Source organism: Haplochromis burtoni, unplaced genomic scaffold (assembly GCF_018398535.1).
Source record: "Haplochromis burtoni strain Fernald_Lab_line unplaced genomic scaffold, NCSU_Asbu1 Contig_116, whole genome shotgun sequence".
In the NCBI taxonomy this organism is placed as follows: domain Eukaryota; kingdom Metazoa; phylum Chordata; class Actinopteri; order Cichliformes; family Cichlidae; genus Haplochromis; species Haplochromis burtoni.
In genome coordinates, this window is record NW_024582477.1 from 271,264 (window position 1) to 295,162 (window position 23,899).

Genomic DNA, 23,899 nt, shown 5'->3' on the forward strand with positions numbered 1-23,899 from the left:
TATATTTCTTGGCTTTCAGGTTCTGAAATTCTACTCCCAACTGCAAACCCCCCTTCACGCGGAGGAATAAGGAATATGTAGTTGCTCGTTTAGCCATTAACCCTCCAATAGTTTAAGCTCTGATTAAGTCTAATCAAAATTAGCAACGGTAGACAGAGGTTAGTGACTGTTCCTTGCATTTTGGAAAACCAATTCTTTCTTTTTTCTGTGTTATGGCATTGGACGCTATGCACACGACACACTATGCTTAAGGATATATTTTATTATGAGCGTTTACCCATATCCAAATGTTTCCATAGAGGCAAAAATGTGTTTTTTTGCCCGAATCTGTATCCCATCGTGCACGTAGAAAAGATTTTTTTTACTCCATCGTCATTTAGAGCTCCATATAGACAAGAAACCTTGTGAGAGCCATCTGCAATCTGTCACCATTGTCACGGCACTTCTCTGATAATCTAAATTTACAGTAAACTGTCAGCAAAGATGTCTATTGGTCAAATAGGCCTTTAGTTCCGTGAATATGCTCTGAAAGCATCCTGCCCTTGTACAAAGCTTATTTTGTCCGAGAATAAAATTAAGGAAAGATTTCTGAAATAGAATGGAGTTTAAATGCAAAATTATGTGTACAATGTAAGTCAGTATCACGTAATCCAAATACTGTCCATTACCCTACTGTCCACTGAATACTTTGACACTATACAGTAGCAGGACCTTACAATATATGTATGTATGTATGTGTGTATGTATGTATGTATGTATGCATGCATGTATGTATGTATGTATGTGTGTATGTATGTATGTATATATATCACTCACACACACACACAATAAAACTAATAGATATGATAAAAATAGTATGATAAATGATAATGAGATAAGATATATATAGAAATATGAAGATGTATGGATAGCATATAGTATAGTACGATATATGGTAATGGTATACGGGTATGTATTATCACTATATATATAGACATATATATACTGATATACTATATATATATATATAGTCATATATATAATATAGATCATATATATAATATAATATACTATATATAATATATATACTCTATTAACTTACGCCTAAGTACCTATATATCCATTACTATATCCACTCACACACACACCAATTACGCCTAACATTATAACCACTGGTGAATGAATGAAGAGTTAGCTCTCAAAACTTTGATTCGCTTTAATATGCAAAAAGGCTTTCATAGAGTAATATAAAAATACATATAGCAACAAGTAGAATGAACTGTCCATCAGAAGTCGTTTTTCACACAAGAATAACTTACAGTAAGTGGATAATAGCCGATCTGACCTGGCCCATATTTATACAAGGTATATATATATATATAATAGAATGGTAGTGGACTGTAAATTTAGATATCATGTGAAGTCGTCTTACCCGTTGACATTATGTTGACATATTGCCTCTCAGGTGGTCTCTTGGCCATAAGGATACAGTGGATCTTTGGCGTAAAGTACAGCAGCTGCCATTTACAATGAGTTAGGTGCAGGAGAGCCTGTGAGATTCATAAAGTAGCAGCTTTGCCTTGCAGCAACAGTGTGCTAACAAGAAAAGAATGGCAATTTGTTTCGAGAGAGAAAAAAGGCCTTCGAGTTTTCAGTCCTCGGCAAGAGCATATCCAAAATCTAGAAGTTTAGTTATTGAGAAAAGCTGAGAAAAAAAGTCCTAAAAGAAAGTAAAACATATACTACTTCAGCCGATCTGCAGTTGATCTCTTTAGTTTTGAGGTCCCTCTTTTAAATGCAAACTTCTATCTTCTGATCTATGTCATGCAATGCAGTAGTAGTTGGACGTGTGAGCTTCTTAAATAGCTCTAGGTAATTTTACACATTTAAAACTCTTTTGGGGGACCATCCTGGGCGCTGACCCGCGCTAAGTGCTCCCCCCACCCCAACTACCCAAAGCTGAACAGAGCCCGCAAAACTGAAGTCCAAGTCCGGGGTGAACCCCGGGTCACTGCGTCTAACAGATATGAAAATGTCGCCTCTTTGGAAAAAGGGCACGCCTTGTTGTTTAACAAAGACTGTCAATGGGCAAGATTAATCAGAAACAAAATGGAAACGGTGTCACTATGGGGTCAGGCAGAAGTTATCTCTGTTTAGGGGAGCGAATAGAATAGAGGGGGGACGAGAGAGAGAGAGAGAGAAAGAAGAAGATAAAGAAAATGGGAGAGAAAAGAAAGCTTAAAATATTTCCGAAAATTTGGCCTCTGGTTTCTCCATGCAGAGGCCTTGCTGATGTGGACAGCGTGGATCAGCTTTATGAAGAGCTGCTGCATCTTCAAGAAACACAGATAAAGTGTGGAAGTCACCTCGGACGTGGAGAGGAAACTGGGCCTGGACGTGATGGCTGCCGGGGAGATGAACGGTCAGAGACTTTTATATCATCTAACATGCAGTCAGGAAAAAAACAAGAAATTATACTTTACGTTTTATGATTCCAGATCGTGTGGTTGTTATTATTATTATTATTATTATTATTATTATTATTATTATTATTATTATTATTATTATTATTATTATAGGTTTCTTGGTAATACTGGGCACACTGGACTTTTCTTTACCTGTTACTGTTACAACGCGGGACTGCACTGAAATCTGTGCAAACTGCTCCTTATAACGGTTTTAAATACTTCGAAATTTATTCAGAATTAGAGAAAAATGCTCAGATATAAGTCATTTTTGTTGTGTAGACTAGTTGGAGCTGGCAGGTCTTACTGTACGTGGAGGTTTAAAATCACAATGTTTTGTTTTGGCATCTGGCTGTAATGCAAGACAGGTGCCTTCACGTGTTTGTCCGCTGTTTGGACGAGCTTTTCCCTGACATGTAACGCGCAGAGGCTGTTAAGCCACAGAATGCGTGCAATTAACACTTACCAAGTTTGCAACGTGATATTATCAAACAAACAGACCAGGAATAGCTTCAGATCATTGCCATGTGCTGGCAAATAAGGGGAAAGGTGCAATTTCGAGTTTTTAATGCAACAGCACTTGCCAAAGGAGGTGTCGTGCATTTATACACATTTGTGCAACTTGAGCAGCCCGTGCTTTTTTTTTTTTTTAATTTGCAGCTTATGTGTGATCTTCTAGGTTTTTATAGACAAGCAAGCTTTATGCGCAGGCTTTGATGCTCGCATAGAAGCGGCTCGTCAGTGCTGGGTGTAAAGCTTCTGCATTCACCGTGCCTTTGTCAGTAATTTGAAGGCTGTTATATTACACAACACTACAGTTTGCATTGCTGTGCTGGCTTTCTTTTCTTTTCTTTTTTAACCCCCACTGCAGTTTCTCTTTATTAGGATGCAACAGATTAAAACTCCAACAACCTCTTTCCCTGTTTGTTGGAAATGGCGTTTTGTTTACGAAAAAAACCTTAAGGGTTTGAATTTCATATCCACTTTCTGTTTCAGGGGAGGCGGATTGTTTTAAACGCAGGAAGCCTCGCCCGCATAAGTTTGGTCCCGTGCAGTAAACAAGTTAGTTGATTGGTTTTGCTTTATATACCGTGATTTAATAAGGAAAACACTAACGTAAGCCAGTCCAAGCAGTGTTGGTGGTACCAGTGCCATGCTTTCCATTGGTTCCTGTTTACATGATGCCCACAGGACACGCCGTGATTGGTGGCTCTTCACACGTGACCAGGCAACTTTGTACATTTGACAGGGAGTAGGAGGGTTTTGTGGAGATCAGAAAAACGACAGCGCGATAAAAATTAGTATTGTTGCACTTCACAAATTAATGACCATGAGTTCCTACTTGATAAACTCCAACTATATCGAGCCTTCCTTTCCTCCATGCGACGAATATCAGCAGAGCGGATACATCCCTAACCCCGGTGATTATTACGAGCGGCCAAAAGATACGGGTTTCCCCCATCACGAAGAGCCATCCTATCCGAGGTCAAACTACACAGAATCGGGATACGATTACGGTAACGTCCCCGCCACCGGACTCGACGATTTCAACGATGGGCATCACGCGCAACCGCAACCGGTTCCACAGAACCACGGTCCTCGCCTCACGGCGGCCCCAGACGGTGGCGCAAACGCCAGCAAAGACTGCAGCCTCGCCACTGAAGTCTATCCCGGCGTAGCGAAGGGCAAGGAGCCGGTGGTCTATCCTTGGATGAAAAAGGTCCACGTTAGCAGCGGTGAGTTATCATCACGGTTAAATAACTGAACCACTGAGAAACAACCACTGGAACACACGCAAGCCTATTGAGGCAACACTAGTAGCAGCCCTTACAACAGCAATTTACGACTATCGAGCAGCAGGGTCGGTAATTAAGGACCCTCGTAAATTTTATTGCCTGTGTTCGTCTGTCGGGGCCATGTGCCTTTGTTGCTTTTTAACCCAAACTACCTCCACCACTGGAGCCGAGCCAAAGTAATATTCAGCCCCGCTGTTTTTGTTAATCATTTCCTAAGCTTGATCTGTCCCTGGATGCGAGTACTTGTGCACTCGGCATCTCCACATTAAGGTCATGTCCGTAAACTGAAACAAGACAGAGTGTAGAACAAGCGACTGCAAATTTCCACCAAACCCACAAATTCTTGCACGATTTTCGAAGCTAGAATGTGTCCAGTGGCGGATTTAAGGCTTTTGGAGTAAACGCAATCAACCTGCATGTAACACCTGCTTGCCTCCCTGTCTATGGCTTTCCCCCCCCCTCCCAGTCAATGCCAGTTACAATGGAGGAGTGCCCAAGAGGTCCCGCACTGCCTACACCCGCCAGCAGGCTTTGGAGCTGGAGAAGGAGTTCCACTTCAACCGGTACCTGACCCGGCGCAGGCGGGTGGAGATTGCTCACACCATGTGCCTGTCCGAGCGCCAGGTCAAGATCTGGTTCCAGAACCGGAGGATGAAATGGAAAAAGGAGCACAAGCTTCCCAACACTAAGATTCGATCCTCAAGCTCGGCCTCAGCTTCAGCCTCGGGGGCCCAGCAGCAGCAGCAGATCAAAACAGGCCAGCAGCTTGTCCCCACGCCGTGCACCGCAGGTCTATAGTGCATGAACGAACCCCCCATCCCTGAAAACCCCAATCCAGACTGAGATGGCAAATAACACAAGTGGAATTTGATGGACCGATTCTCAGTATTTTACACACACACACATGGTGTTATCTCTTTCACCTTGCCTCTGCTATTGGGCCCCTGTCACGTCCTTTGTGCCCTTACCCCTCTCTCCGGTCGTCCTCGCCCTCATCATATAAGCTTGAAATTCACCTTTAATTGCCACGGTGGCAACTGAAGTGTTTATATATTTGTTTATTATTATGAAAGAAGGATAATGCACATCAAACTTGGATGAAATGTATAATTGCAGTTAAAAGTGAGTGAGGTAAAAAAGTAAGTTTGACCTCATTTTTTCTTTTCAATGTTCTCTTTGATATTTCCTTTTCTTTTCTTTATTGTTGCTCATGGAAAAGTTTTAATATACTTGAAAGATATTTAGCGAGACTCTATAGATGCCAGTTAGAAAACCACACGGCATTTTATTTCTCAATTTTTTAATTTTTAATTTTTTTAGAGGCATGGCATCAGTCAGAGTATAGCAGTGTAGTATGTGTGTGTTCGAGTGGGTTGGTTTACTGTTGAATGTAGTCCAGGTGACTTTCACATCTAATGTACATAGACAAATCACAATGATGGCACAATAAGAAAAGCGTTTCGTCAAAGTAAGTTTATGTTTGTTGGTGTCATATGGTCTAGTTTTATTTGTGCTATAGTGCGTCCATGTTGTGCTGTGTTCTAAACTGTGAATATTTGTATATGTTGTCTCAGTAATGGCCGTTGTGATGTAGGCTAGTTTAGAATAAATCTGTCCTTGTGAAATAAATGTGTGCTTCACTTATAAGGCTGACATGGCTTCGGATGTTTTGTCACCGCAAATACGGATTTCACTTTCACGACATTCAAGGTGCCATTTTTTTAAAAACTGATTCTCATTTGTTCATTTATATTTTTGTTTATATTTTTTTTTGCAGAAATTAAAACTTTGAACTCACATTGTTTATTTTGGTTTACATTGAATTTCTATTCGGTGTGTGGACTATTGCGCTCTGAAGCTTTTGGTAAGAAATCCAGCCATTTGAGATGCGTACTTAAAGTGGTCACATTGTGTTGCAGTCCCGAACAATTTGCCTTGCAACATGTTGGCAACATTGTGGCTGCGTTTTCTTGCACTTTTTAACACTTTGCCAGAGTAGAAAGAAAATATTTGCGATAAATGTTTTTTACAGAAATGTTTCATTTGATAGTATTGCGCACCTCCGTTTTAATACATTCACGGTTGATCCGAAAAGATATTTTCACATTACCAATGCGCAAAATCGCTTTAGAGTGAAACCTAAGAAATGCAATGCCATGCACAAACTTTGACAAAGTGAAGGCATGTCTTATGTCTTTTTGTTACTCCTGAGTGTTCTGAACGCCGTGCGCGTTTTCGTGGATTAGGCTGAGCTGTGACAGAGTATATCAGGCAGGTATCAGCTGATAGCTCCAAAGCTTTATAGGCTGTACTGACACGGGAATCAGACCAAACCCAAACTGTTAAATGTATCCGGCAACACATATTGTTCTTACTTGCCATTACGCGCTGTGCACCAGAGTGTGAGTGTTGGTCACTACCTGCTACATCCAAACAATAGAGAGTTCAGCTGGGGGACACGGCCGGCACTGGCCAATCACCGGCTTAGAGCACTTCTTCTGACCCTTGACCTTTCGACACACACAATGTTAAGACCATATATCAGCACCGAGAACTCCAAGAGCTTTTTCTTCTCATTTACGGGATACCCAAAGAGGGCGCGGAAACAAAAACTGTGATTGTAAGTGTGAATCGGAGGCATGAGACAGTTCTCCTGCAAATAATAACTGAAACGTGCCTGTCAGTGGACGAAGAAAGGGAGCAGATATGAGCAGAAACGGATAGATGTTATTTAGTATGCTGGCACTGATGGTTTTAGCCCACTGATTATGCCACTAACTGCACACAGGATGGGTCTGCAATGAAATAAATGCAAAATTGATTGGAGTGGGGTTTTTTTTAATCCTCAGAGTGAGAAATAGATAGTTGTACATTTTCGTGTATGATTGCTTATTGAATGTTACCACAATAAAAAAAAAATGTGTTGTATGTTGCCGCAGACATCCTGAAGCTCCCCATTACTGTGCAGCAGTTGCTTCAGATATGGAAACTGTGCAGGAGATGACGCTGAGGCTGATTGGCACCAATTTTGCGCAGACTCCAAGAAGTCCAATTCTGCATAAATTACAGATTTCAAGTCATTTGAGTCGCGAATAGAGGTCACTTCCAATGTACTGAAATTTTAATTCGCCCATTCACGTGACTCGCTGAATAATGAATGCCCCGGGGTCAGAAATAGATGTGAAATTCTGACTTATTTTCATTTGAAGTGATCCGCAGGGTGCGAGTCAGATCTCTTCTCCTCTGACAAAACTCTGTCCGCTGGACACAGACCGGCATGACTTGTGAGTAGACATGGTTGCTTCTTATTTTATTTTATTTTATTTTTTTTTTTAGCTTTGTAGTGATATCACAATTTTGCATACAATATCCCGGAAGTGCAGTTTGCGCCATGATCTTTTTGTGCATGTCACTGAATATTCCAATGCAAACAAACCTTTCATGTTAATATCGCGTTTTGCTCTCTATGGTCCTCAAATCAATTCTAAAATCGGATCCATATAAATTTTTATTGTTTGGAAAATATACATATATACGCCTTTGGCATACAGGGTTGCCGTAGCTCAGGTATTCGAGCAGACGGGCTACTAATCGTAGTGTTAGAAGTTCGATCTCCCGACCCCTCCACACGTGCCGAGGTGTCCTTAGGCAAGACACCTAATCCCAAACTGCTTCCAGTTGAAGGCTAGCACCGTGCATTGGAGCTTAGGTGCCAAATTGCAAAGACAATGCAAAGCGCTTAGTTTACCAAGTGCTACGTAAGTGTAGACTATTTAGCCTGCTTACTGGACCTCCTATGGACAACAAGAACAAGAGCATTACGATGGTCACATTCAGTCTAAACTTTGCTTTTAAATACTGAACACAAATCTGTTGTAAAATAAGTAATACACATATAAGTGCAGAGGTAAAATCTACTGCGTGTGTTTCTGTGTCTCTCTGTGTGTGTGGCAACTGAGACGCTTCTATGCAATACAATTTTAATGAACCAAAATAAACAGTCAGTATTTATGTTGGCAACGTTCAGCTCCAAATAACTGCATGCACTAAACCACGCATCCCAATAAAAATAAATAAAAGTAAAATAGTATTAATAGCAATCTCGAATGATGATAGCAATTATTAAACAGCGTTATGATTATATTGCTTTAAACCCTTAAGTGTAAGAAATAAATGGACAGTTCAGTGAGAGTGAACACAATAGTATTATTATTATTATTATTATTATTATTATTATTATTATTATTATTATTATTATTATTATTATTGTTGTTGTTGTTGTTGTTGTGGACATATTTCCAAAATTTACTTGCAACTAAAGCTTGCTGGGTCATTTCCAATAAAAAAAAAAGCCAGGAGTCTGTTCAACATATAAATTAAAATATCTTTATTACAACAATCTCATGCAAAAACATGTCAGTCGTCCTAATCCGCCACAGTGTTGGTGTGGGCTCATCAGAGGTGGCTCCCCTCAGCTTCAGGCGTTGAATTTTGCTTTAGCCTTGATGTTGGGCTGTGTAAACCTCGCAGAAAGAGTTATCTTGGTCTGAGAGTGTCGGTAACCCAAGCCTGGCTGTTAAGAGCTCCCAGTGTCAACATTGTGGGAAGATATGGACCGCCGTCTGGCTAATATCCAGAGGTCTCTGCCTCTAACTCCTCTTCGCTGACAGTGATAAGGAGCCTTGATTTGTGTAAATACCTCTGATACAGTTGTTTAATGCGAAAACAGCCCGAGATTTAAAACATAATCAATCAGCTACTTTTGGCTCAAGGAGAAAGTTTTAACTGCTTTATTATGCTTTGTTTTCTTCTGCTGCTCCTTCTTCTCCGGAACTAAATGCAAATCTGGAAAGTAGTAGGTTAGGGAAAAAAAAGTGAAATCAGTAGGCTACCAGCTGAGGACTTTTGATTTCCAACTTCTCCTTGTTTTTGAACTCCAAATAACTTTCCACTCAAGACTCCATGCCTCTGTCCTGGGTCAGGGAAAAGTTCAGGTGCGATGGCAAAAGCTGGCGTAGGGGTTGTCTTCCAGAGCAGGGCCGTGTCAAGCCATAAATCCGCTGACAGCTTCAAATCTACAGAAGACATTAAACAAAATTAGCATTTGCTTTAACAAAGAAAAGAGAGCCCATCTCTTCACATTCATGCTTCCAAAGCCTAAAGTGCAAATTTAGCTTTCTTTCTCTTAACTCTTATCCTTATTTTTCTTTTAAAAAATAAATGTTAAATGTGAGGAAGGTGAGCTAATAAGAGGGGCTCTTCCTCTGCTCCTGCCTTTTAAAAGTTTACCGCTCAAGTTGTAGTTTGAGAGGACAAAAGCTGATGTGGGAGTGGGGATGCTTTCTATGTCCGCCCCAAATGATTAATAGTTGTAGTGGAATTTTTTCCACGCCCGCTGCTGCTTCAGTGTTGACGGAAAACAAGCGCCAAACGGTGCCGTGAAGTACAAAAGCTCTTCCAGGCTGGGATTTTTGGCAGTACCTGGAGTGTTTGAAGGCGGATGTATTTCACGGTGGTACACTATTTATATAGAAACTGCTTCATATCAAGGCAGACATGGTGGAATGATAATTTTAAAAAATCCCCCCCACAACCCTTAACCTTTGCGCCAGCTTGTAATTTCAACCATCACTCAGCTGTTCATAGGAAACGCGTAAGTGCATGTAGGTCTAATGGGGGTCCATGTACTGATCAGCGGGGTCGAGCAGCCGCGCTTTGGTCACCTCAGCTCCGCTTTCCGCTCTCTGCTGACTGACAGGCAGCCCTCACATCCACCAAGACGCTCAGCCTCCTTCATGTAGGACAGGTAAACGTGTAACGTGTTTGTATTTGTGCAGACTTTGCTGATGGAGGACCAGAGGCTGACTAAGTGGTGCCAAAGCACGAGTCTGACAATTAGGACTTGGGGGGCGATATTGAGTTGAGTTTTCTGCAAGGCTCCTCTCAAACCTGACTGTGTTGTTACAGAGAAGGGAAAAAAAGCACATTCACTGCCAGCGAGGAGTAATTATTATTCCACTCTTAAATTATATTTAGTAAGGTGTGTGTGTGTTAGAAGTGGGGGTGCCATCCCCATACATAACGCGAATTATTACTCCGCAAAACACTCTCGTTACAGTGTTGCTCGGGGCTGCTGTGCACTCGAAGCTGCTGTGCACTCGAAGCTCAGCATAATACGGCAGGATTAGCTCTTTCAGCTGCTAACAGGCACCAAATATATGGCACTTTAAAACTGACAGAACAGTCTTTACCCCTGAATGGGCGACACGTGGAAAAAAAAAGAAGCTGCTTCCCCTGCGAGAGGCTTGCTCCTCTGCCAGATACATTGCAGTGTCACATACCCCTCTTTTTTCTCCCTCCAAACTGATCCGTTTCTCCTCGGGGGCAATGACTGCCTCCATTAATGATTCACGGGCTCAAATAAAAGGGATTTAAGTTGACGTTGCGTCACGTGAGCGCGGCGCATAATACTGCGCGGTGTTATGGCACTGGGAAGAAAACCGGAGCCCCGGTCTGGCCATATGATGCAGATTATATGCGGGTTACCCCCACTTTCCGCGAGGGGAGTCCTGGCTTTGTAGTTTGTTTATCCAGGGGAGGAAAAAAGAAAGTAGAGGCAGTCTGAGAGAAAGAGGATTCCGGGTTTGTGGATGTATTCTGCTGTCACGGACGGATATGTTTTTCCACGCGGACGGAGTCAGAGCTCGAGCTTTGGGAGGATGGATTTTATTTTGAGGTATTTCCGCTGATTGTTCATTACTGTCGTGAGTTATTGCTGCGCGAGGCAGAGGTCAGTAACAAAGGGTCCAGGGCTTCTTCTTTTTTTATTTGCAGGGAGATCAAATTGACACATAACAAGAAGCTTCATTTATGTATTAATATCTCAGTTATCACAGTTAACAGAGCGAAGCAAATACCTTAGACCAGAGCGATTTATACAGATTGTACGCATAACCATTTAAGGATTTGTCTGGGTCATTAAGGTTGAGACATTGTTCCAGTTTATGCTTGTTTGCCCAACGCTGTGATAAATGCAGCTTAAATTTCAGTCCAAAACTTTAAACAGAGGCGCGAAAAAAAAAGGGGGGGGGGGGGATTTCAGTATTAATTGCTGCTTTAACAGCGTGAGCTATACCATTTGGATTAAGAGGCCTGTGTTGTAAATAAAGCAGCCATTTAAATATCGGCTTCCAAGCAAAAGCTAAATAAATAAATAATAATAGTCAAAGCGCTCGGCACCTCTGTAAAACAAAACATCTCGTTGCTTTACGTTTTTGTGCGTAAATCATACATCAAAATGAGATCCGTGAAAGAAAGAAAAAAGTATAGGAAAGCGGTGGGGTTGTGTCGCTCCGCCAGGGAAACGAGGATATAATGGAAGACTGAGTGCCATCCAGGACCGGGCGGCCGCTCTGAGGTCACGGCGCTCCTGCTTGATTTATGGGCGCGGGGACTTGGGGAAGATGGTGCGCCAGAGCTAATGACTATTCGATCCATTTGTGGAGAAATTGCTTGCCGGCCAGCAGGGAAACAACAAATGCGTTATTTGCATATAGGCCAATTTTTATGTTATTATGATTTTGTGCTGATAACCAGCCGTTTGTGGCTGTAACGCTGTTTGTCCACGAAGAATATCAGAATTTGGCCTTTTACTTTCTGCTTTCTATTTTGTGTATTTGTTTTTCATAGACTGACGTTGTCTGTGTGTAAGTCTGTGTTTTTATGTTAAAATGAATTAAAATTGACTGCTTCCTTTAAGCTGTAAAGATATCTTTACTTGACTAAAAATAGTTTGTTTTAAACAAAAACAAAAACAAAAAACGTCTCATTGGATCTTGCAGTTTAATCAAATAATCCCAAATAAAAGATGACTTAATTTCATTTGTTCTTTTTTATTTATTTATTTTTAAAGATTTATGTTTGACTTTAATTTTTTAAGTCATGACGCGCGGGCCTAAACAACGCACGCATAACAACAATTGCCTTATTATTTATAATTACATTCGATCTTAACAGTATATTGGAGCCCTGGATTTAAAATAAAACCCACACTAATTTAATTTACAAAATCGTTGAAATGTTGGATCATTCTCCGAGAAAATGTTAATATTTGTTCTACTCCTCGTTGCAGAATTCCAGCTTAGTAAATTCTGGCCAACGCACGGTCTCCCAGACACCTTGAACTGCCTTCGGTAAGTCCATATATCTTTATTGATTTGTGTTATGAATGCTTGATGGTGATATCCTTATTCAATTTCTAATAAGCACCACACACGCCCACCGAAGCACTCGCAGGGATAGAGAAGCAGCCTATGGCTTGTACATTTCCTTGTAGCAGCAATATGACCAGCCCGAGAGCAATAATTCCTTCTCTTCCACTTGTCTTTGTGGTGCAATTTGTCACTATAAAAGTGACGAGAGGAATCGCAGCTCTTGGAGCGGTGCCTTACTCATTTCAAAAACCACTTTCTGTGAAAGCCATCTGCTTCTAGCTGCCACAGTTTACAGAACTGAAGTTTTTAAAAATATTTTTTTCTTTTATCAAAATTCCTTTCTTTCTTTTTCCTCTTTTCTTTTTCCTTCCCACATTTTGCGCCTTATTATGTCCGGCAGTATACGAGCCCCGCTGACTTTTAACCCTCTCCTCAGGGCCACATTAAAGAGAAAGTCGAATCAGCATTTTAGCACAACACAAAGAAGTAAATAATTATACAGACTGGCTACTTTTGGTTGGGGGGGCAAAAAAAGCGCAGTTAGCTTAAAAAACCCTCACATGTGAATTTTTGGGTCCCACTCAACCTCCCACGCCGTCCGTGTGTTCTACAGTTTCTAATTGTGTCACTGAATTTTGTCCCAGAGCCTGAAACCAGCAGAGAAGCTGCAGCTCTGGACGTGTTTACAGCCCGGGGAAGCTGAGAGGACATAAATCTACTTTTCTCAGGCTTTCTTTTTGGCTGCAAAAGACAGCATTAATATGCTGAGGGATTCCCCCTGCTGCCGCTCTCTTCTCCCCTGGTCCTCGCTGCATGTCCTCCACTTTGCCTTTTGGTGATGAAACTTGTGCCCATTTTTCACACCATGCTACTGGAGGGGGTTGATATAAATCGAATACAGCTTTGATCAGCCATGCTTTCATAAATCTCAGCTATTTGAAAGCACAACTATATATACAGATATTTGTGTGTGCGTGTGTGAGAGCGTCTCGGCGTGTGCGCAGTATTTCGGTGTATTTCGGTATTTATTTTATTCTCGTGTTAAAAAGCCATAAAGGGCGTACCTGGCGCAGAAAATGAAAACGCACTGTTGTCTCCTTTTTTTTCGCCAAAATGTGCAGAAATGCGGGTTAATGATTAAGCCGTGGATAGAAGCCCTTTATGTCCCATGGAAATGGAAATGCAGCATGGTCGGGGCCTGATTATTCCTTTGTATTCCAGCTCTCTCTCTCTCTCTCCCCCCATCTCATTCACTGGGTTCATAATTCCACTGCAGGCCACGGAGTACATAATAACAGAAAAGATTTAAAACACTTTAGGGAAGGACTGTGCTATTTTTGTAGAGATATAAATATATATATATGTATATATTTTTTCTTCTAGACGCACTACCTCATTTGGTTGGGGGAGGAGGAGAGGCAACCACTTGATTTGAACAGGCTTTCCAAGGCGCTACTTCATTTGCATAATTTTTCTTGTCTATGGTGACGCTCTGGTTCGGGGCAGTTCACTGGTGACTGCATGGTACTAGTGAAGGATCACATACACCAGCATAGCCTTGGCCGACTTTAATATTGCTATGAAGCCCTGGTCATAGCTCTATAGCAGGACGATACATTCAATCTTGGGGCCAGATAAGTCTTATCTCGTTGACCCGACAGCTCACGCCTGCTTTCGTAATCTCGGTTTACCCGTCCACGTCGAGTAGGAAAAAAGGAAAAGAGGAAAAAAAGGGGGCTTCTCTTGGCTCTTCCTTTTTTTTTTTTGTTGTTGTGGCTGCTAATGCTCGGTGTATGGCAGGGCGCAGTCTGCTACCGCTGCTTCACCCAGTCAGCCCTGTCTTTAAACTTTTCTCTGGATTACTGCTTTGATCGATTTCGTCGCTGAATGAGAAAATATTGCTTGGTGCTCTGCATTCGTCGTAAGAGGATAAGGTAAGCAGGCCAGGAATAGGCTCCCTCGGTTGTAAATGGCTGAGTTTGTATGTCGCGCGGTGATTTATCACCGTATGACTTAGATCTCGGTTCAGGAAGAGTTCACACACACACACAGTCAGGCGGCCGGATTTCTCCAGCGTGGAGCGGAGGGGCTGCGCAGAGAGCTCAAGTCTGTCTTTTGTCTCTCTTTTCTCTGCCGTTTATGACTATCGCAATGGTTCGCCTGGAGATACACACCACAGAGCTTCGTGATATCTTTTCCCGGTCATCACGAGTGCAGACACGGTGAAGACACGTCCTTTCAGTCTGCGGTTTAACAGCGCTGAGGGCATTTTGAAACTGATTTGCTTTTTGTTATTGTATGCAGAACGGCACAGGCCAGAATTGCTCGACATTTACATTTTCCGTGTGCTCATTTTATGATGATGCATCGCATAGTTATGTGTCTGCTTCGGGGCTATGGATTATGAAACATGCAAGAGGGCTTCCTTTTTGTTTTAAACCCTGTTTTTAAATCATTTTTATTGCCCGGGTAACTTTTGCTATCAGACATAAAACAACCCGACTCATCAGTTAAAATCTCAAATGTGTTAAATGACTCCATAGCTATAGCATAAACTACACACACATATATATGTATATATATATATCTATATATATAATATATATATATATATATAAATATATATAGTATATATATATATATATTATATTTATTAATAATATATATATATATATATATATGTTATATATATATTAATTATATATATACTAATGGCTAAATCTATAGAATCTACAGAGTAGACAGCAAATGCGAAAATGAATGGGAATATTTTATTTCTACTGAAAATCATTAGCTTTATAATAATAATAATAATAATAATAATAATAATAATAATAATAATAGCTGTTCAATCCACTGTCTCATTGTTAATGTCCCATTAATGTCCCATTATAAAAAGATTTCCCCCAAAAGAGCAGTGATGTTTGTCTATCATAGTTTATAGTCTCTCCCCGAGGTTACCTTCATGAATTATGGTGCTCCAGCAGCAGCCTGTGTGGTAGCTGTACCATCCCCGGGTTTCTGTCTGCTTAATACTTGCTTTGTTAGGGCTTGGCTGCTCACCGGGCCGCTCATTCCGAGCGGGCAGTCCCGGCTCACTGACCCCCCCGCCCTCATATATCACCGCGACCGGCCGCCGCGCAGACAGCGACAGCAGCCATTATTATGGGCCTACTATGGAACAAAGTTCAAACCATGGGCATGGAGATGCACGGACGCCGGCCGGTTTTTCAGGTTTCCTCTGGGCCTTTACATTTTTTCTACTATTATGAGGAAACGTAGAAAAAAAAAAAAGGGGGGGGGGGGGATAAAAAAAAAAGAGACAGACTATGTGGCAAGCTCAGGGATATTTTATTCTCTTAAAAATTAGGAATTTTTTCTAAAAGTAAAAAATAAAATGGGTTGAAGGTTTGTGGATCCGACGGTATGTTTTTCACTCGCTATACAGGAAATTAGATACACCGTTGACAGCCCTGTTGGTAGAATAACAGTGTAAAAGAAATATTATTTTTCTGTGTGGTAACCCTCTAACAAGCTATTTCCACAGCGCATTTCTCCATAAGGCCTACTCTAACTATATTCTGCTTCACTGTTAGTTAGAATCAAATATTTTAAAACGCCACCCGTCGTCTTTTCGCATTTCTAAATGATTTGACAGTCTGAAATGCTTTTAAAATGGTTTTATGTTCGCCACAGATGGTAATACAAGGTTAGTGCGTGCCTCTGTGCCCCGTGTAAGCCATAAGGTAAACGGTAATAGTCCACAGAATTGTTGGCCCTATCTTGCCTCCATAGTCTCCTGTGTCAGGGCTGCATTGAAAAGTAAGATGGATCGCCACCATTTCTTCTCCTCACAGTGCTTCTTGTAACCCTAGGTTCACCCAAGGAGGCCATTGGCGGAGAGGCGTCACGTGACCACGGGGTGCCAATGTTATTCTACAAGGGTGTCAAGACCCTGTCAGTTTCTGAAATAAATATTGGGAAACGGCGAGATGCAAAAGGCAACCTACTACGACAGCTCCGCAATTTACAGTGGCTACCCATATCAAAGCGCAAATGGCTTCAGTTATGATGCCAATCAGGTCCAATATCCCCGGGCCTCTCATGTGGAAAGTGAGTACCATCGACCTGCCTGCTCCCTGCAGTCTCCTGACGGCTCCGTGGCTTTGCAAAAGCCGGGGGAGATGGCGGAGAGCTGCGACAGGACCACAGCCATTCAGGCGGCGCAGTCCAAGGTTCATCCCGAAAGCAATCAACCGCAGGTGCCGGTATCAGGCCCACCCCCTCCCTCACAGTCCCCCGGTGCTATCAGCCAAAACACAAGCAACGGATCCAACCAACCAGTCAGTGCCAAGAACGACTCCCCGACCTCTACCGCTCGCAGCAAGCAGATCTTCCCCTGGATGAAGGAATCCCGTCAGAACACCAAGCAGAAACCCACCAGTAGCTCCAGTTCAGGTACTCACTGCATTAACATGACTGCTCCTCTAATATCCACACTCTTTGTTGGTCTGCAACCAGAAAGTTGCTCAAGTTTGGTTTAGAGAGGATGCAATGCACAAGGGGGTGAGCAGGTAAGGGTCTACGAGGAAAGGGGGGTGGGCCCACAACAGAACAATACTTCCCCTGGGAAGGTCACAATGGTGTGTTTTCTGCATCGGGGACAGGAAGTTGTTAAATGTTTTAAATCATTAATAATCAGTGTGTCATTGAATTACATTGCTATTGCTGTAATGTATAATTACCATAATCCCACACATACCCTTTACTATTACATTTATTTATTCTACACTGTAGTGAAGTGCAGTGTAAACTGACAGACTGGCTACACTGCATCCTGGTCAAAATCTGTAAGGATTGTTACAAATTATTTGCGCAATATGACGTTTTAGACTGCGGAAAAACTGTAGGCTATGTCACATTAACAGTAGATATCACCATTTGTTGTCTCTTTTGCCCTGCAGCTGACCTGTCCCTACTGTAAACACACCTCTCCTCTGATCTCATAATGGTCCTGGACAGACAACAAACACACACAACAGTTGTTTCAGTTTGTCCTGCTGTTTTGATTAGCGAAAAACTCTGTGGGTCAGTGTGCATGTGTGGGAGATGGTCCGTATTTACTTAGAGGAAAGCTAAACATTTCGAAATGCATATCTTCCCACGAACTTCTTATTTTGTAAATTCAGTGGCTATATGCTATAATTTCGGTGTGCAGGTTATAGTGCACTGATAGAAGCAAAGGCGCGTGGCTCGATGAGTATCAGGAGAGGTGGGGTTTTTTTGTGTGTTTTTTAACAAGTCCCAACCCTTTACGCACGTTCATGCACGCAAGGTAGAACCTGCTGTTTTGGCGCCAGGGAAATTCGGGGTCAGGGGTTCTGAGTTTAGCTCTGGGTAGTCAACACTTCTTCCTTTCTGTAAAAATAAATGGGTAATAATCTAATGACATTCCAGGATCTTACCAAGTGCAATCGCTGAACTGCAAGGCAGTGTGGCGCTTTTCATTAAGTTTAGTTATTTCAAGTGCAGCAAAGGTTTTTTTTAATTTGTTTTCAGCATCACATAGCCGATTTATGGAAACCCTTGATGCACGTTCAAGGTTTATAAGAACGGCAAATCTTATTATTGAGATCTCATTGTCAAGATGAAGACACTGTAGTGGTTTGAAGAGTCTTATTTTTACTTCCATAACGAAGAGTTAATTTCAGAATTGCTTTCAAAGACCTTTTGCGAGCTGCGGGATTTTCTTAATAAATTAAGCAGCAGTCTTCAGTGAATGCGTAATGCTCATAACTTTGTTACGCTGTTAAGAAGTCTTCATGACGTGTACAACATCTAAAAGCCCAGGCTTTATGAACAACTTTGGAAAGTCCTTTACATTTTACGCATATACTAATTCCAGAAACTTCTTTGTTCACTGGACAACTCAGGCCGGATCGGGTGGATCAGGGCTCTGTTTTTTTTTATTATTATTATTTTTTTAGTTAAAATGCAAAGCAGACTGGTTTCAGCCTGAATTGTGCTTGGTAGGGTGCGTTAATGAGTTCGAAGAACGCCCAGTATTTATCATGAAAATAATTTATACGCACCTGTTACTCACGTATAGGAAAGATGCATAGTGCTTGACACATACGTTACAGTTAGCATCTTGCATGACCTAAACTAAGTGGCCTTTTGACAATCAAGTCGTCAAAAAAGTAAAACTAAACCGATCCGGTAATAATCGTGTGATTCTAAGGCATTACGTCAAATCCACGTGATCACTTATTTCTCATCCATAACATAACACAATGGACCAGATTATGTCATCCTGCATTGCTATTACTTTAGATTTGGGCGAAAGGCAGTGATAGTTATTAAATGTTGGCCGCCTGCCATAACAGTAAGTAGACTAGCACCTTGCAATTCTGCAGCCAAGATCCAGCCTCTTAAGCTTATCAGTGAGGGCAAGGCGAATTGTTTTATATACACCCTGAGGAATACATAATGCTTGTGTTTGCATTATGTGTGAGCTACCCTGCAACTATGGGGGGAAATTAGGGTCAAGATGTTTTAGTAGTAAACCTGAGGTTACCTGATTCCATATCAGATACTGAGCCATTATTGTCCAGTTGCACTTTTTTTTTGCAGTCTGTGAAGCTGTGCATGTGACTAGCTGGCTCATGGAGCCTTGATGATAACTCCTGTGATTTGCCATAGGGGAGTGGGTTTATTAGAAATATTGAGATGTTTGGAATATATGCACATACGCACGTTATTAGTGTTAGTGATCATTATGATACATATTTAAATGGGCAAACCTATTTAGTAAACTCCCCAGTCAACACCACCGCCCCCTCCTGATCGCAGAGTTTGCTAACAGCTATGTGTTGTCACATGATGTCGCCTTCACTCTCCTGTCTTTGCCTCTGTACCTCTCTCTGTATAACGAATTACTGACTCACATCCTCTCCTTCATCCTGACAGTGGAGAGTTGCCCCGGAGACAAAAGCCCTCCGGGGTCAGCAGCATCAAAGAGGGCCCGGACAGCTTACACTAGCGCTCAGCTTGTGGAATTGGAGAAGGAGTTCCACTTTAACCGGTACCTCTGCAGACCCCGGAGGGTAGAGATGGCGAACCTGCTCAACCTCACAGAGAGACAGATCAAAATCTGGTTCCAGAACCGCAGGATGAAATACAAGAAGGATCAGAAAGGCGTCGGAATGATGCCTTCTCCCGGTGGACAGTCCCCGCGCAGTCCCGTGGGCCCAGCTTCTGGTGCTGGCGGTGTGGGAGGCGGATACCTCAACTCTATGCATTCTCTCGTAAACAGTGTTCCATATGAATCCCAGTCGCCGAATTCTTACAGTAAACCTCATCAAAACGCATACGGTATGCCTACGTCATACCCCCCTCCTTTAAACAACTCCCTCAACAACTGCCCGCCCTCCCAGAAGAGGTATCCCGGGAACGACTCTGCCACGCCCGAGTATGACGCGCATCCCCTCCAAGGCAATGGCAGTTACGGGACGCACATGCAAGGCAGCCCTGTTTATGTCGGCGGAGGTTACATCGACTCAATGCCCAGTTCTGGGGCCTCTGTTTTCGGTCTGGCCCACCTTACGCACCCACCGTCCGCAAACATGGAGTATAATGGAGCAATCACAATGGGTAACAGTCAGCATCACGGAGTGTGTGATCCAACACCGACGTACACAGACCTAACGCCGCACTACTCTCAGGGAAGAATCCAGGAAGCGCCCAAACTGACGCATCTGTAGCAGTGGCGCTGCCTGGATCACTCCGCCCATTGTCTTATCCACCTCCAGACATATTACTGCTTTGTTTATGCGCCTCCTCACGGCTCCCACAATCTCTCTACTTTTGTTTATGTTCCCTATAGTTTTTTCCCCTTTTTAATTTTTTTGGTGTGTGAAGTAGCGTAGGAAAAATAATCACGACTTGCTTGAATTTGCTCGTGTCATTGTCTCACAGAGACCTTTATCTGGGCTGTAGGCGGGAGGGGAGGGAGGGGGGCGCAGTATATGCATAGACTTATTTAATCTTTTTTTTTAATGTTTTCTAATCAAAAACTCAAACAGGGTATTATGAACACATGTTATCAATTTTCAATGTGAATTTGTCCGTCCTCTTATTTATCCGCAATTGAAGAATTATGTTTCTCTCTCTCTTTTTTTTTTGTTGCATTTTGCATTTTGTTGCACTTATGTGTAAGCGTCCTTCAAGAGCCACGAGTTGGAATTAAGAGGGAAAATACGTTTTCAAAAGCAAGGGTCATAAGCTTACAGGCAACCCCTCCCCCTTGCTTGTGTTTTGTTCCATTTTTTGGACTTTCTAATGTTATTTATTTTGTTTGGTGTGAAAGATGAAAGAGTCCTTTAGTATTATTTGACACCCCCTCCATCTTTGTGTGGGTAGAAGGTTGGTGGAAAATTTGCGTCTCGGCCCTTTTTCAGCCCATACATGTTAGTCTGTATTAGCTCCTCAGCAGCAGAAAACCCATGTTCCTGTTAGAGGCTATGTTTCCATTTTTTTCTTCTTCGAAGGAGGTGTTTTATTTTTCTCAGCGAATGTAAAAGTCAATCAGTCATGCAATAAGGGTGGAAAAGAAGGACATATTACGTTAGCTGTTTCTTTATTGAAGTAATAAGAAACAAACTTTTTTTTCGATGTCATACATTCCATGCTGCTCCAGTTAGAACAAATAAATAAAAGAATTGAAATATACCGAAAGCATAGCCTTCGATTTTAATTTAGACTTGGCAGAAGCATTGCACACGATCACAAATCACGAAGTGGACTAAAAAGTATAAATACACATCTTTAGGTTTCTCTGCAATAAAATGGATGTGAAAAAAAAATCTAATCAGTTTCCAAATATATAGTCAGGCAAATAGACGTAAAAGAAATGACACAAAAATGTTTTAACAATAATAAATCATAGAGTAGCCTATCACACATATAAAGTGGCAATATATTTCTATTTTTTCATACAACATAACGTGGAATATTGGCCATAAATATTATCCAATAACATGCAGGCAAATATTGGCAGATATAGTAAAAATGCGTAATAAACGATGCATTCTTTTTTGTTTTATTTTATTTTATTTTATTTTCCTCCCCTTCACTTGATTCGAGGTGAAGAAAACTCCAGGGTGGCCCTCTCCCCTCCTCTCATCTGCGTGGGCACATCCATAATAATAAAAATGTCACCGGGGCCCTTCTGGAGAATCTGCAAGAAGACAACAAGCTAAATGAGAAATCGTTTAAAAAATAATCCGCTGATATTTTCAGTCAGTCAAATGCGGTCAGAGAGGATATAGTCTGAACTAGAATCATAACGCGGCTTATTGGTCTCATTATTCTACAGATTTGCAGATGCCAGAGTGGTAAAGCCAGCTCGGTACGAAGCAGCTCCGTTGTGAAGATGGCTACAACAAAAGGAATTATCAATTTAAAAGGTTTTTTTCAAAGACAGGACATTATATTCTTTTTTTTTACTTTTATAAAATTAAAAAGGTGCTACAAGAATTATTGTTAGTATTATCATTTTAATATCTGTCCTAGAATTTTTGCAGGCATTTTCAGTATATAAATTTCCAGTATACAACAGAGACACAGCTGGAGCTAAAAGACTACACTTTGGGTGTGCAGTTAACTAAATGTGGACAGTGTATACATCATTATGTTTAACATGCTCCTTTTATTTCGAAACCAATGTTTACAAGCCTACTTTTTTCTACACTTGCTACATTATTTGCTCTCTTTAATTTTGCACTAAATAATAATAATAATTATTATTATTATAATTTCAGGCCAAACTGATTGATTTAAGTGGGCATGAACATTACTGGCCCTGACATATGGCTAGCAGGCAAAACTAGAACAATTGAACCATGGTGTGTCACTGCAAAAAAAAAAAAAGCTGATGGATTGAGTATTTCTGCATCCAACACAGCCACACACACAGACATCCACGCACACGTGTGCACGCGCTTTAACAACAAGGCAAAGATTTAACCCATAGGTAGCACGCTGATATAGTTTTAAGTGAAAGAGAAGACTTGGGCATCTTACATCCGTGGGAAAGTGGTTCTAAATCAGTCCTGCTATAAAGATAAGTGTGTAGGACAGGCTGGGGTCCACTAAAATGCAGCCACCCACTCCTTTTCTTTCACACAAAGCCTGTGCGTAATTCCCCCGAAAAAAGTCATCCGTCTTTGCCCCTAGCAACTCCGTCCGTCACCCCGCTTTCTCACATGCTACTTAAACGAAAAGTGAATGTAGTTTAAAACGCATTGAGAATTCAAAGATAAAAGCCAGGTGAACACGCTGCTTCGCCCTACTCACCGCTGGCGCGTTACCGCCTCCTCATAAAAAAGGAAATGGTGGCATCTCGTGTAGCTGGATTCGTATTTATCTTTAAAAATATCCCTCCAGCGACAGCTAGACTATGTCTGTGAACAGAAACTGGTTCTAATCTGAGGGGCCAGTGTTTCTCACCGGCTTCCTGCCTGCATTTGATCCGGCAGAGAGTTAGAAGCCTTAAATGTGTTGTGAGGGCACCGAGCTGTCAGACCTTTTGGCGAGTAAGATTGATCGCGCGCAGGCTTCCAGGACTCTTTGTTTGGTATATAAGCAACAAACTGAGAGAAGCCTACCACTTCTCTTCTTCCATCTCCTACTCACCGAGCCACTTTTTTAAAAATGAAAATACGGTATGTGCTGCCTAACGAAAAAAATATCTCAAACATGGTTTTCACAGATTATTCTGGAAGAGGCATGAAACCAAACACGGCGGGGAAGGGCAATTCAATAACATTTCCATCCGCATAATAACGCTGCAAATGGATTCGTTGTAAGTGGTCGATTGTAACTGTGTTTGCTTCATTGCAATTTCAGGTAGAAATGATAATGGGAATACAATGAGAGGCTTTCTCAGCACTGTAACCAGTGCCCTTCCAGTAAATCCAGGCTTAGCCTGTGGAGTGGCTTCCTGCTTAATATGAAAAAGGAACCGTTTCAAAGATGTGCAAAGGCAGTAATTATGGTAGATTTTAGTTATCGAAAATTGTGACCAACACCAACAATGATAATAAAAGAAAAAGCTCCTGTGGGTTTACTATAATATTTGTTAGTAGCTGCACGTACACGGGCGTGCATGACCTCGTTATAATACCTTTTTGTGGAATAAACGAAACTGCCATGTGCCTTAATATCATATCTGTCAAGTCAGCATAAAAAGCCTATAATAATAATAATAATCATAATAATAACAAAAATAACACTGTTTGCAAGCGCATATGCATAACACATGCCTGTGTGTCCCTGCGCAAATTTCTGCACAATAGCTGTAAATGTTCAACCACTGTTATGGGTTGGTGAAATGGTCTGAACGTGCCATATCTGTCAGTATTAACTTTATGGATGGGCCTTTTTA

The 23,899-nt window shown here is 41.6% G+C and overlaps 2 protein-coding genes across 6 annotated transcripts; both read left to right on the forward strand.

Moving 5' to 3' along the window:
• Positions 1-2,269: 2,269 nt before the first annotated feature.
• hoxa3a (homeobox A3a) lies at positions 2,270-21,183 on the forward strand. Of its 5 annotated transcripts, none has more exons than XM_042223621.1 (4): positions 2,270-2,401; positions 12,372-12,432; positions 16,329-16,911; positions 19,423-21,183. In XM_042223621.1, the coding sequence occupies exons 3-4, from the start codon at positions 16,446-16,448 to the stop codon at positions 20,214-20,216; spliced, it is 1,260 nt and encodes a 419-aa protein (XP_042079555.1). In that variant the 5' UTR covers positions 2,270-2,401; positions 12,372-12,432; positions 16,329-16,445; the 3' UTR covers positions 20,217-21,183. The 5 variants fall into 5 exon arrangements, with proteins under 5 accessions (XP_042079555.1, XP_042079557.1, XP_005928699.1 ...); XM_042223623.1 differs by lacking the exon at positions 2,270-2,401 and adding an exon at positions 7,405-7,524; XM_005928637.3 differs by lacking the exon at positions 2,270-2,401 and adding an exon at positions 9,308-10,976.
• On the forward strand, positions 2,400-7,320 carry hoxa4a (homeobox A4a). Its single transcript, XM_042223624.1, has 2 exons — positions 2,400-4,180; positions 4,707-7,320. The coding sequence occupies exons 1-2, from the start codon at positions 3,769-3,771 to the stop codon at positions 5,036-5,038; spliced, it is 744 nt and encodes a 247-aa protein (XP_042079558.1). The 5' UTR covers positions 2,400-3,768; the 3' UTR covers positions 5,039-7,320.
• Positions 21,184-23,899: the final 2,716 nt, after the last annotated feature.

Coding starts and splice junctions, on each gene's coding strand:
- hoxa4a (XM_042223624.1), top strand. CDS start 3,769: ATGACCATGAGTTCCTACTTGATAAACTCCAACTATATCGAGCCTTCC. Junction 4,181..4,706: donor AAAGGTCCACGTTAGCAGCG/GTGAGTTATCAT, acceptor CCCCCCTCCCAG/TCAATGCCAGTTACAATGGA.
- hoxa3a (XM_042223621.1), top strand. CDS start 16,446: ATGCAAAAGGCAACCTACTACGACAGCTCCGCAATTTACAGTGGCTAC. Junction 16,912..19,422: donor CACCAGTAGCTCCAGTTCAG/GTACTCACTGCA, acceptor TCATCCTGACAG/TGGAGAGTTGCCCCGGAGAC.